General features: G+C 35.9%; 1 protein-coding gene across 20 annotated transcripts in view; it reads right to left on the bottom strand.

Moving 5' to 3' along the window:
* Positions 1–14864, bottom strand: part of TTLL5 (tubulin tyrosine ligase like 5) — a 318155-nt gene that overhangs the window by 215685 nt on the left and 87606 nt on the right. For all 20 annotated transcript variants that reach the window (XM_067028048.1, XM_067028041.1, XM_067028055.1 and 17 more), the window contains one exon: positions 2289–2351. In XM_067028048.1, the coding sequence (XP_066884149.1) occupies positions 2289–2351 (63 nt within the window). The remainder of the gene's footprint in view (positions 1–2288; positions 2352–14864) is intronic.

A 14864-nucleotide genomic window follows, 5' to 3' on the forward strand; every position in this document is an offset into this window, starting at 1 on the left:
ATATTTCAGGAAATATAATAGCATAAACTAGAAAGAATGAGATGAACAAACAGAAGTAATCCAGAAGAATTAAACATAGTGCAAAAAATAGAAAGGAACTTTAAATAAAGTAATTATGATAGTCAGAGAGATGTAAAAAGATATTTTTAATACTGTGATTTATAGTGAGAAACATATATTTGGTCTTCATCCCTGTTTCTGGCACAGAGCTCCTAAAACCCTTGAAATGTTTAACTGATGAGTGGTAGAGGAGTCTTTTGTCATGCTAATGAGGTGACTTTTAGAAAGCCCTTGGATCAGCTAAGGATGCAGGCTGGTCACCAGAGAAACCAACCCTGTGATGAGAGGTTGAAACTTTCAGTCCCATCCCCCTGAGCTCCTGGGAGGGGAGAAGGGGCTAGAGATAGAGTTCAATTACCAATGGTTGATGATTTAATCAATCGTGCTTATGTAAGGGGGCCTCCATAAAAACCCAGGAGTATGGGGTTCAGAGAGCTTCCAGGTTGGTGATGTGGGGAGAATGGCGTACCTGGAGAGGGCATGAAGCTCTATACCCTTTCCCCATACCCTGCCCTGTGCGTCTTTTCCATCCGGTTGTTCATGAGTTATATCCTTTTATAATAAACTGGTGATCTAATGAGTTAAATGTTTTTCTGAGTTCTGTGAGCCGCTCTAGCAAATTAATAGCACCCTAGGAAGGGGTCGTGGGAAGCTCTGATAGACAGCCAGTAGGTAAAAGTAAAGGTAACAACCGGGGCCTGTGACGAGCACCTGAAGTTATGGGGGTGGAATCTTGTAGGACTGAACCCTTAAACTGTGGAATCTGATGTTAATCTCCAGGTAGACAGTATCAGAATTGAACTGAATTCTCGGACAACAGAAGGGTGCAACTGCTTGGTGCTGTAGGGGAAACACCCTACCTCCTCCACAATGGAATTGGTATCAGAACAAATTTAATATTATATCCATAAACTATGAAAACCAGTCAGAAAGTTAAAATAGTTCTTGGATGTTAAAATCATACTTGCCAAAATAAAAAAAGATCAAACAACCCTCTTCTATGCTGGTACTGAGTAACAAAATAGGTAAGGCTGAAGATCAATTTAGAATTTTAGAAGACAAAGTTCAAGAAATCTCCAAGAATTTAAAGCTAAGAGACAATGAGATCAAAAGTATGAGAAAAAAGTAAAGAAATACAGAGGATAGAGCAAAAGATCCAAATTTCATCTAATAGAAGTTCCACAAGGAGAGGAAAGACAGGATAAGGGGAATATTTCCCACAGTTAATAGACTTAAATCTTCAGACTAAAAGGATTCATCTACCGCAAAAGCAAAATAATGAAAAGTAACATGCCAGAACACACCTCGGTATAATGTCTGAAAAGTAAGGATAAAGAAGCCTTGTAAAATTTTCCAGGGAGGAGGTAGGGGGTGGGGCACTGGGACCAGGTTATATATAAAGAATTGCGCTTCTATGTCTTCCAAGTAAATCTCAAGATCTCTTTCGTTAGAAGCTACACAGTGTAATTACTCAATGGTAATAACCACAAATTTACAGAGAGAAACTGGAAGTCCCATATATTTCCTGATAGTGGATAATGAAATTACAAGAAATGGCTGGAATCTGGGTATCTATTTTTAAGAATCCCACAAAAAAAGCACACATACCTTGAAAATAATGCAGATTTCTTTAAATAACTAAGGTTCCTTGTTAGTCAATTACTGAACTGTACTGTAATGCAGTTATGTCTCAGGGGCAACAAAAGTATGTGGGACTAAGCAGTCCCTGACTGCTGTGCTAGTTGAATTCCAATGTCTGCTTTCCATCATTTCTCCCCTATTTTCCCTTGTATTGAGGTTATCAGTTGTCATTTCTTACAACTCTCACTGTATTTATTTTGTGAATTACCACCCCTCCACCTTTTCTAATCTGATCCTTCTAATCTCGTCTAGTCTAGAAAAACAGATAATTATGTCTGTTAAAATTGTGTCTGAAAGTAAAAAGGCACTGAGTAAAGTCCTTCCTTTAAGAAGGACAAGTTTTAGGGTATGTGTTAAGATTGCTTAAAGATCTTTACAGTTTAATTTTGTAGCATCTGGAAATATTACAAAGTGCTGAGAGTTAACGAATTCTGAAAAAATGAGGTTTTATATTGTGTTTTCTGTAAGGCTCTTTCTATCAGATATTACTGAAGACTTTTATAAGGCCTCTTTTCTTCTTTTGCATGTACTTTCTCTTAATTTTGTGACCTAGTCCTACTAAATTTATAAGATTAGCAAATCTCCACCTGTCCTGGAAGAGACGTGTTGCCAGCATATAGTTCATGGAGGTCTTGTGTTCAAGGTAGGACCTGAAAGACAAAGAGAGGAACTGGTTATTTCTTAAAGCTTAGTTGAAGGGGAAAATACAGAAATAAAAACATGAATCAAGCACAAAAGTGACAGTTTATTTATATACTGTTTCTAAAAATATATAGTCTCTAAAGTGACAAAGGAGGAGATAGTTGCTCAAATAATATTATAAAATACTAGAATTGCAGAAAATACAATAAAATGAAAAGAATAAAGAGGACTTAAATTAGAAAATAAAAAGAAAGAAAAGTCAGGAATTCTTGGACTAATAAAAGCTGATATACTAAATTCAGAAAATAAAACTGAAAGACAAAAATAAAACCACCACCAAAAATCACTTATAGCTAGAAAAGAGGTCAAATGAAGCTGGGAATGGGAGATGCATAAAGGGCATGAAAATGTTGACAGATTGTTTCAATCATCTTATTTCTCAAAAGCTTTCAATGGCTCCTTGATGCCAACTGCAGGAGGCATATACTTTCTCTTACAAGATTTCTAAAGGTGGGTCATCTATACCATCAATTCATTCACCCTTTCTCCACACAGAGACCCAGCATGGGTCCTAAAGTACAGTCAGACAAGTCTCCTTATAACCCTCTCACACCACACCTCCCACTGGTCCTTTTGCCACTGTCTGGACAACTTCTCCTTACACCCTCTCTACTTATCCATAATCCACCCTTCAAGAAGCAGCTCAAGTCCACTGTGCTGCATGAAGCCTTCCCTGGCATGACTGCTCCAAGTCTACAGAGGTGCCCTTGTCCTGGCCTTCTACCTCTGCCTTCACTGTATGCCTAAGGGACTTGTCAAACGCTGTCTCATAGAGTAAAATTTCTCTTCTTGGAAAGCAGCATGATGCAACGGGGAAAAGCAGGATCTGGAGTTAAAATACCTGAATCAAGTCCCACTGTGTGATCATGAATAAGTCACACTACTTTGCTGAGCCTTATTTTCCTTATCATTAAAATGGGAATAACAATGATGTGTCTAAAGTACATTATAATTACAAAGAGCTATACAAATATGAGCTATTTTTATTACATGTATAAGTAATTTCTCCATAATCAATACTGTTAACTCTCAAAGGACCAGGATCCCATCTAATATTTGTTACTCCAAAGCACCAATCATAGTGCCAGTTACTTGTTGATATTCAATAAATATATATTAATTAAAAAGGCATATTTGTTAGCAGATAAATACATCTTTCCCACGCTACATGAAAATAACTCAATTAGTTTAAAAGTCTTGGTGTTCTCCTCCACTTTTCTCAAAGGTCCCAGGAGAGGTGGAGTGATTTACCAGGTTGGTAACTTAGGAAAAATTCAACAAGCTTCTCCCTTCTTTCTCTGGGGGGATAATCTCTCCTTAGGAAGCACATATCCTCTGGTGCTCCTACAGGGTCAGGTGTTCCTGATGCACAGCTCAGTCTAACCTTGCCTAAAAATGGGTAGGTAAATCTGTCCAATTCTGAGGGTCAACAGAAAGTGCATTAACTTGCAGATAGATATAATCAAGTCTCCCAACCTAGACTTTATCAATGTGGAGTATGGAAAGTGATATTTTGGCCTGCATCTATCTTAGTCTTTGTCTTCTCAACTGGTTCAAAACCAAACCAGTAAAGGAAGGTATCATTACTGGACTCCCTAAGAGACACCAACATTATCTGTGGTTGGTTCCTTAGAAAAAGGTACTCAAATTGGGGTCCTGCCTCTTGAAAACTTAAGAGGATTCCACTTTCATTAATTAAAAGATATGTTGTCTAGTAACTGCAAATATTCAGACTCTTCAAAAACATATCAAAAGATAAAAGTCTAATTTTGAAAAGCCAAGCAATATCTTTTTGTTGAATTCCTGGGTCTTTATAAGGTGTAACTAAACTACTTGGATAGAATATTATGCAAGATAAAAAGATTTCTCTATGAACAGCTGGGTTTTCAAAACAAAAGACAAGAACTAGTTCTTTCTTTTATTCCTCTAAGTTTTGGCTCTACTTAGAACCACTAATGTCCCAACCAGAAGCCAATCACCAGAGGAAGAAAAATGTGCTCCCCATAATGAAGTACAATCTTACTAGTAATCAGAGAAATGCAAATCAAGACCAAAATAAGATATCATTTTACACTCAGTATTTTGACAAAAATTAAGAAGTTGACAGTACCACATGTTAGAGAAGATATTGATCAATGGGATCTCCTAGGCACTGCTAACAGGAATATAAATTTATATAGGCACTTTGGAAAACAATTTAGCATTACCTTTTTTTTTTTAGCATTATCTTTTAAAGTTGAACATTCACATATCTTATGGCCCTAGGTATATTCCATCCCTAGATATATACCTAGGAGACACATATATGCATATTTAGAGCACAGCGGTCTTTAACAGCAGAAGACCAGAAAGAAGTCGAATACCCATCAACAAGAGAACGGGAAATCTAACAGCAGTATAAACACACAGATGAATAAGATAAACTGAAAAAGAATGAATTCTAGCTACATGTAACAAAATGAACCTTAATAATATGATACTGAATGAAAAAGGAAGAATACATAGAGTGCATCATTGTTTTTTAGAAAAAGTTCAAAAGCAATACAAACTTATCAACAGAATTCTGTTTCTACATATGAGACGATAACTGCTATAGGACCTGCCCTTTCACCATAAACAGCTAGAAAAGTGCACAAAATATATGAAACAACTGTTTCCAGACATGAAACAATTGGCAGTGCAGGACTGTGATAACTGAAAGGGGGACATAAATAAAGGGAGCCCTCTGATTGCTCCACCTTCCCACCTAGATGCAATTCCAGACAGTGCAGAAAGAGAAGGAATTCAAGTAGAACCCAAGAGTCTTTGTGTTGAGAAGACAGAGATCAAAGTCCTAGGAAGCGCTAAAATTTTCAAAGCTATGTCCTGGAGAGGAAGAAGCTATGCATAAGAAGAAATCAAAAAAGTCATCACAAGGGACCCTTTGAGTCTTTGGGTGAATACAGATCTACTCAGGCATAGGGTGAAAGTCCACAAGGCTGTGCAAGGAGCAACTGTCAGGATAAAGAATATTAAGGAGAAAGTGTAAGCTGAATACTTTCCAGAGTTCACACAGGGCTGCCAATTGATTGAGTTCCCACCAGCCAGAATGGAGAGATCTCATTGAACATGGGGGTCATTTAACAGACACCCCAAAAGAGTCTTCAGTAGTGGAACTATCCTACACCTAAACAAAAAGCTATTCTAAACAAACCATAAAAATGCTTTTAAATGAGGCTGAAAAAGATTAAGTTGATCTACAAGTAACTTAAGTGTATGGCCACAAAAAAAACTTTCAAAGGGCTTTAAAGAAGCAATAAAATCCAAACACAACAATACAACATTTACAATGTCCAATTAAAACATCTAATTTTTAAAAATCACTGTACATGTGAAGAAACAGGAAAATTTTAACTCATTATCAAGAGGAAAATGAGTCAATAGAAACAGACTTAGAAACGATGGAGATAATAGAACAAGATTTTAAAACAGCTACTATAAACATAATATATGCATAAGAATCTAAAGGAAATCATGAAAATAATTATAAAAAAGAGAAAAAGAGGATATAAAGAGAAATACATGGGGGTTGTAAAGATGAAAAGTAAAATATCTGAAATGAACATTTAATTGGATAGAATTAATAGAAGACTTAACACTGCAGACAAAAAGATGACTAAACTGACAAACACAGAGAAACAGAAAACTATCCAAAATGAAGAAAGAAAAAGAGTATAAAAAAATGAACAGAGCCAGACTTATAGTACAACATCAACCAATTTAACATGTAACCAGAGTACCAAAAGGAGAGGGAAATGGAAAAAAACTTTTGAAGAAATAATGGTCAAAAGTTTTCCAAATTTGATGAAAACTATAAGCCCAGAGACCAAGAAGCTCAAAAAATCCCAAGTAGAAGAAACAAGAAGAAAGTGATACCAAGGCATACATCATAATCACACTATTGAAAATCAGTCATAAAGAAATAATCTTAAAAGCAGGCTGATACATAAAAAGAAACGAAATTGAGTTATTTGTAGTGACGTGGATGGACCTAGAGTCTGTCATACAGAGTGAAGTAAGTCAGAAAGAGAAAAACAAATACTGTATACTAACACATATATATGGAATCTAAAAAAAAAAAAAAAAAAAAAAAAAGTGGTTCTGAAGAACCTAGGGGCAGGACAGGAATAAAGACATAGATATAGAGAATGGACTTGAGGACACGGGGAGAAGGAAGGATAAGCTGGGAAGACGTGAGAGAGTGGCCCTGACATATATATACTACCAAATGTAAAATAGATAGTTAGTGGGAAGCCAGCTGCATAGCACAGGGAGATCAGATCAGTGCTTTGTGACCACCTAGAGGGGTGGGATAGGGAGGGTGGGAGGGAGACACAAGAGGGAGGGGATATGGGCATATATGTATACGTATAGCTGATTCACTTTGTTATACAGCAGAAACTAACACAATGTAAAGCAATTGTACTCCAATAAAGATTAAAAAAAAAAAGCAGGCAGAGAAAAAGAGACACATTATTCACAGAAGAACAAAGGTAAGAATTACTGCACACTTCTCGTCAGAAAAATGCAAGTCAAAAGATAACAAAACACTTTTAAAGTGTCGGGAGAAAAGTGCCAACCCAGAACTCTACAACTGCTGAAAAAAATCTTTCAAAAATTGAAAGTAGGGCTTCCCTGGTGGCGCAGTGGTTGAGAATCCGCCTGCCGATGCAGGGGACACGGGTTCGAGCCCTGGTCTGGGAAGATCCCACATGCCGTGGAGCGGCTGGGCCCGTGCGCCACAACTACTGAGCCTGCGCGTCTGGAGCCTGTGCTTCGCAACAAGAGAGGCCGCGATAGTGTGAGGCCCGCGCATCGCGATGAAGAGTGGCCCCAGCTCACCGCAACTAGAGAAAGCCCTCGCACAGAAACGAAGACCCAACACAGCCAAAAATAAATAATAAATAAATTTTTAAAAAAAAAATTAAAAAAAAAAAAAAAAAAATTGAAAGTATCGATATAAGAAAGACTTTTTCAGACAAGCAACAGTTGAGGGAATTGATTGTACTACAATAAATCCTAAAAGAAGTTTTCCAGATGGAAGAAAATGATGCCAGATAAAAAACTGATCAACACAAAAGAAGGAAGAGCAGAGGAAATAGTAGTAAATGTGTAATTATGAGACTTTCCCTCATATTTAAATTTCCTTAAGCTGTTCAACGCAAAAATAACCAATGTACTATGGGATTTATAACTTATATAGAAATAAAATGTAGGATAATAATAGCCCAAAGGACAGGAGGGGGAAATAGAATTATACTGGTTGTAAAATTTCTAAATTATACCTGAAATAGTGTAACATTATTTTAAGGTGCACTGTGGTAAGTAAAAGATGCATATTGTCACCCTAGAGCAACCACACTTTAAAAAAAGCAAACCAAAGAGGCAAGAGAAATGAGTTAATCCAAAGATGGCAGGAGAAAATAAAAAGGGAAAAAAGAACACATTAGACAAATGGAAAACAAATAAGTAATTTGGCATATCTAAACCCAACCATATCACCATGCTGTACATTAAATCCCCATAATTTATTCATCTTAAAACTGAAAGTTTGTACCCTGTGACCCATAGCTCCCATTTCCCCTGCCACAGCCCATGGCAACCACCATTCTACTCTTTGTTTCTATGAGTTCTACTTTCTTTTTTTTTTTGCGTTATGCGGGCCTCTCACTGTTGTGGCCTCTCCCGTTGTGGAGCACAGGCTCCGGACGCGCAGGCTCAGCGGCCATGGCTCATGGGCCCAGCCGCTCTGCGGCATGTGGGATCTTCCCGGACAGGGGCACGAACCCGTGTCCCCTGCATCGGCAGGCGGACTCTCAACCACTGCGCCACCAGGGAAGCCCTCTACTTTCTTTTTTTAAAAAAAAGATTCCACATGTGAGTGAAATCATACAATATTTGTTTTTCTCTGTCTGGTTTATTGCACTTAGCATTATCCCTGCAGGTTCATCCATGTTGCCACAGATGGCAGGACCTCCTTCTTTGACAGAAATCTACTTTAACTATAAAGACACAAGATAGGTTAAAAGTAAAACAATGAAAAAAGATACAGGGCTTCCCTGGTGGTGCAGTGGTTGAGAGTCCGCCTGCCGATGCAGGGGACATGGGTTCGTGCCCGGGTCTGGGAAGATCCCACATGCCACAGAGCGGCTGGGCCCGTGGGCCATGGCCGCTGAGCCTGCGTGTCCGGAGCCTGTGCTCCACAATGGGAGAGACCACAGCAGTGAGAGGCCCGCGTACCACACACACACACACACACACACACACAAAGACACAGCATGCAAACACTAGCCATAAGAAAGCTGGAGTGGATAGGGGTGAGGGGAGAAGGAACTGGATGGAGGCAGTCAAAAGGTACAAGCTTCCAGTTATAAATAAGTACCAGGGATGTAATGTACAACATGATAAATAGAAGTAATATTTCTATATGTTATATATGAAAGTTGTTAAGAGTTCTTTAGTTTTTCTTTTAGTTTTTTTCTCTTTATTTAACTTTTTGTGTGTGTGTGTGGTACGCGGGCCTCCTCTCACTGCTGGGGCCCCTCCCATTGCGGAGCACAGGCTCCGGATGCGCAGGCTCAGCAGCCATGGCTCACGGGCCCAGCCGCTCCGCGGCATGTGGGATTTTCCCAGATCGGGGCACGAACCCGTGTCCCCTGCATCGGCAGGCGTGCTCTCAACCACTGCGCCACCAAGGAAGTCCTCTTTATTTAACTTTGTATCTCTATGAGCTGATGGATGTTCACTAAACTTATTATCATAATAATTTCATGATGTAAGTCAAATCATTATATTATACACCTTAAACTTAAAAAAAAAAACAAAACGGAAGCTAGAGTGGGTATATTATAGCAGATAAATAGACTTCTGGACAAAGAACATTACCCAGGATAAACAGGGACATTTCATAGCAATAAAGAAGTCAATTTATGAAGAAGACATAACAAATCTAATGCAGATGTACCTAATAACAGAGTTCCAAAATCCATAAAAAGCAAAACTGACAGAACCAAAAGGAGAAACTGACAAGGTCACAACTACAACGGGAGATTTCAACACCAGACTCTTGATAATTATAAAATTACTAAAAACAGAGAAGATCTGAACAAAACTGTCGAATCCCTTGACATTTATAGAACACACCAGCCAACAATAGCAGAATATATATATTTCAATGTACATGTTACATTGTACCAGGATAAATCAAATTCTGAACCATAAAACAAGTCTCAGTAAATTTTAAAATATTCAACTTGCATGAAGTATGCTCTCAGTACAACAGAAGTAAATTGGAAATCACTGAAAGAAAAACCTCTAGAAAAACTCCCAAATATTTAAAAACTAAATAACACACTTATAAATAACCCACAGGCCAAAGACAGAATAAAAACAAAAATACAACAATCAAAATGTATGGGAAGCTGCAAAAATAGTACTTAGTAGAAAATTTATAGCTCTTAAAACACATGTAGAAAAAAAGAAAGGTCTCAAATCAATGACATCAGCTTCTACCTAGAGAAATTAGGGGAAAAATATAGAGCAAATGAAGCCCATAGTAAGTTAAAAAAAGGAAATAATAAATATTAGACAGGAAGTCAATGTATAAGAAATAGAAAAAAAAAAAGAAACTAAACACTGGGTGTCTTAGAAGATCAATAAAATTGATAAACCTCTAGCCAGACTGAATAGAATAAAAAGAGAGAAGAAACAAATTACCAATATCAGAAATGAGAAAAGTAACATCACTGCAGATTCTATAGATATTAAAAGGATAAGTGAATATTATGAACAATTTTATGCTTATAAATAGAACATATATGAAATGGACAGATGCCTTAAAAGACACCAACTACCAAAGCTCATTCAAGTAGAAATAGATAACCTGAATAGTCCTATATCTGTTAAAGAAATTGAAACTGAACTCCTGGTCCAGATGGCTCCACTAGTGAATTTTACCAAACATTCAAGAAATAAATAATCCCAATTCTCCATAAATTCTTCCAGAAAATTGAAGATGTGAGAACACTTTCCAACTCATTCTAAGAGGCCAGAAACCAAAGACTGAAATATCTTATATATCTTATCCTCGTACTAAAATCAAAGATGTTATAAGAAAACTACAGATCAATATCTCTTATGAACATAGATGTAAAAATCCAAATACAATTTCAGCAAATCAAATTCAACAATAGATAAAAAAGATACTGTATCATGACCAAGTAGAGTTTATTTCAGGAATGAAATGTTGGGTTTAACGTTCAAAAATCAATGTAATTCACTGTATTAACAAACCAAAAAAGAAAAACCATATGATTATGTCAAGAGATGCAGAAAAGCAATTGACAAAATCTAACATCCATTTCTGATCAAAACTCTTAGCAAAAGAGAAATAAAAGGGAACACCCTCAATCTGATAAAGGGCATCTATGAAAAACCTAAAACTAACATCATATTTAATGACAAAAGACTAATTGCTTACCCTAGACAGGAGCCAGACTGGGATGTCTGCTCTCACTGGTCCTATTCAACACTGTGCTGGAGGTTCTTGCCAGTGTAATCACGCAAGAGTAAAGAAATAAAACACATCCAGATTGGAAACAAAGAAGGAAAACTGTCTTTATTCACAGACAACATTTTCAACTAGGTAGAAGATCCAATGGAATCTCCAAAAACTTTCAATAACTGATAAGTGAGTTTAGCAAGATTACAGGAACATGATCAATATGGAAAAATCATTTGTACTTCTATGTACTAGCAACAAACAATCAGAAACTGAAATTAACAAAACAAAATCATTTACAATAGCATCAAAACATATTAAATACTTAGGAAGAAATCTGACCAAAAATAATGTAAAAGACCTGTACACCGAACACTACAAAACACTGCTGAGAGAAATTAAAGATGACCTGAATAAATGCACAGATATACCTTGTTCGTGAGTTGGAAGACTCAATATCGTTAAGATGTCAATTCTCTTCAAACTGATCTAGAGAGTCAATACAATCCCAATGAAAATCCCAAGCAGGCTTTTTTGTAGAAACTGACAAACTAATTCTAAAATCCAAATGGAAAGGCAAATGACCTAGAATAGCCAAAACAACCTGGAAAAAGAACAAAGTTAGAACAAGATTTTTTATAAAGCTACCATAATGAAGACAGTGTGGCACTGTATTGGCACAAAAACAAAAAGATCAATGGGAAAGAATAAAAAATAAAGAAATAGACCCACACAGTTTTCCACAAAAGTGAAAGACAACTCAATGGAGAGAGGGTAATCTTTTCAAAAAATGATGCTAAAACTACTGGATATCCATCTGGAATAAAAAAGAACTGTGATCCATATCTTATACCATATACAAAAATTAATTCAAAATGGATCAGACTTAAATGTAAAACTTAAAACTATAACATTTCTATTAAAAAAATAGAAGAAAACTTGGGATAGGCAAAGATTTCTTAGATACTAAAGCACAGTAATTAAAAGAAAAAGGACTTTTTTTTTTTTCTTAGATTCCAAAAAATGTCATTAAGAGATTAGTGGTAGGACGGGAATAAAACACAGACCTACTAGAGCATGGACTTGAGGATATGGGGAGGGGGAAGGGTAGGCTGTGACAAAGTGAGAGAGTGGCATGGACATATATACACTACCAAATGTAAAATAGATAGCTAGTGGGAAGCAGCCGCATAGCACAGGGAGATCAGCTCGGTGCTTTGTGACCACCTACAGGGGTGGGATAGGGAGGGTGGGAGGGAGGGAGACACAAGAGGGAAGAGATATGGGAACATATGTATGTGCATAACTGATTCACTTTGTTGTAAAGCAGAAACTAACACACCATTGTAAAACAGTTATACTCCAATAAAGATGTTAAAAAAATAAATAAATTTAAAAAAAAAAAGAAAAAAGGACAAATTGCACTTAATCAAAATTTAAAATTTCTGCTCTTCAAAAGACACTGTTTAAAGGATGAAAAGACAAGTAACATACTGGGGGACAGAATCTTTGCAAAGCCAACATCTGATAAAAGAATTATATCCAGAAAATATAAAGAACTCTCACAACTCAATTATAGGAAAACAAATAACCTCATTTAAAAAATGGGCAAAATATTTGATCACTGAACAGCAAACAAGCACATGAAGACATGCTTAACATCATTAATCATTAGGGAAATGCAAATTAAACCATAATGAGATATCACTACACATCTCCTAGAGGAGCTAAAATTAAACTGACCATACCAACTGCTCATAAGGATGTGGAGGAACTGGAACTCTCATACATTTATGATAGGAATGTAAAATGGTCAACCATATAGCAGTTTCTCAAAAAGTTACACATATACAATGATATGATCCAGTCATTCCACAAGTAAATATTTTCCCAAGAGAAATGAAAGCACATGTTCCATACAAAAATTTCTATATAGATGTTCATAGAGTCTTTCTTTACAGTAACAAAAAACTGGGAACAACCTAAATATTAATTGACAGATGAAAGGATAGATAAATTCTGATATATGCCTATAATAGAATACTACTTGACAATAAAAAGAAATTAAACCATTGATACATACTATAACATGTATGAATCAAAAAACAATCTTGCCAGGTAAAAAAGAAAAGCAAATAAGAGAACAACCAATAGAATTCTATTTATGAAATTCTAGGAAATGCAAATTCCTCTTTGTTGACAGAAAGCAGATCAGTAGCTGCCTGAGGACAGGAATAGGCAGGCAAGGGAAAAGGAGGGGCAGGAGAGAGGAATTACAGAGAGGAGCAAAGAAACTTTTGGTAGTGATGCATATGTTCATTGTCTTAATTGTGGTGGTAGTTTCATGGATATATACATATGTGAAAATTTATCAAATTGTACACTTTGAATACATGGAACTTACTGTATGTCAATTATCACTCAATAAAGCTGTTAAAAATAACATTTACAATATCATCCAAAAGCATGAAATACTAAGTGATAAGTTTAATGTGTACAAGATCTTTACACTGGAAACTACTATAAGACATTGCTAAGAGAAATCAAAGAAGACCTAAATAAATGGAGAGATATATCATGCTCATGGATTGGAAAATTCAACGTTACTGAAATATCCACTCACACAAAATTAATCTATACGTTCAATGCAATGCCCATCAAAAGTTAGCAGACTTTTGTGTAGAAATTGACAAAGAAATTTTAAAATTTCTTTGGAAATACAAAGGACACAAAATAGTCAAAATACTTCTGAAAAAGAACAAAGTTGGAAGACTTACACTACCTAATTTCAAGACTTAGTATAAAGCTACAGATTTTAAGACAAACATATAGATCAGTGAAACTGAATAAAGTCTAGTAATACACATACATATATATTTCAGTTAACTTTCAACAAAAATACCAAGTTAAATTCAATAATGTAACTTCAAAAAGTGGTGCTGGAGCAAATGGACATCCATATGGAAGGAAATGGACGTCAATCCTTACCTCACACCACACATAAAAATTAAATCAATACATATCATAGACCTAAATATAAAAGCCAAAATTACAAAACTTCTAGAAGAAAACAAAAGAGAAAAAGCTTTGTGAAGTTGGCATTGGTAAAGATTTCTTAGAAAACATGAAATGCATAAACCTTAAAAAAAAATTGGTCAATTGGACTTCATTGAAATTTAAAACTTCTGTTCTTTGAAAGCCACTGTTATAAAAAAGAAAAAGCTAGCCACAGACTTTGAGAAAATATTTATAATGTAAATATCTGGGAAAGGACTTGTATCAAGAGTCTTCTATAACACAATAATAAAAAGATAAAAATCTTAAAATTTAAAATGGAAAAAAGAAGGTACACAAATGGCCCATAAGACATGAATGCTCAATATCATTATTAATCAGAGAACAGTAAATTAAAACTACAGAGAAACACTACACACACACTAGAATGCCTAAAATTAAAAGGCCTGACAATACCAAGTGTTGACAAGGATGGGAAGCAAATGGAACTCTCATTCTATCTCTTATCCCTTTTCATAGGACCCACCTATACCACCCCTAGGTATTTATTCAAGAAAAATAAAATCATATATCCACATAGAGACTTGTACCTAAATGTTCATAATAGCAGCTTTCTTCAGATCAGCCCAAAACTGGACACAATCCAAATATTCCACACAGGTGAATGGATAAACAAATTGTGCTATATTCATACAATGAAATAGTACATAACAAGAGTCAGGAATGAACTACTACTGTTTCACACAACAACATGGATAATTCTCAAAAACATTATGCCAAACAAAAGAATCCAGACATCAAAAATATATAATGTATGATTCTATTTATATAAAATTCTAGAAAAACTATAGTGATATAAAGCAAGTCAGTAGATGTTTGAGGCTCACGGTAATAGGGGGGCTCACTG

The sequence above is a fragment of the Kogia breviceps genome, chromosome 3 (assembly GCF_026419965.1).
Source record: "Kogia breviceps isolate mKogBre1 chromosome 3, mKogBre1 haplotype 1, whole genome shotgun sequence".
Classification (NCBI taxonomy): domain Eukaryota; kingdom Metazoa; phylum Chordata; class Mammalia; order Artiodactyla; family Physeteridae; genus Kogia; species Kogia breviceps.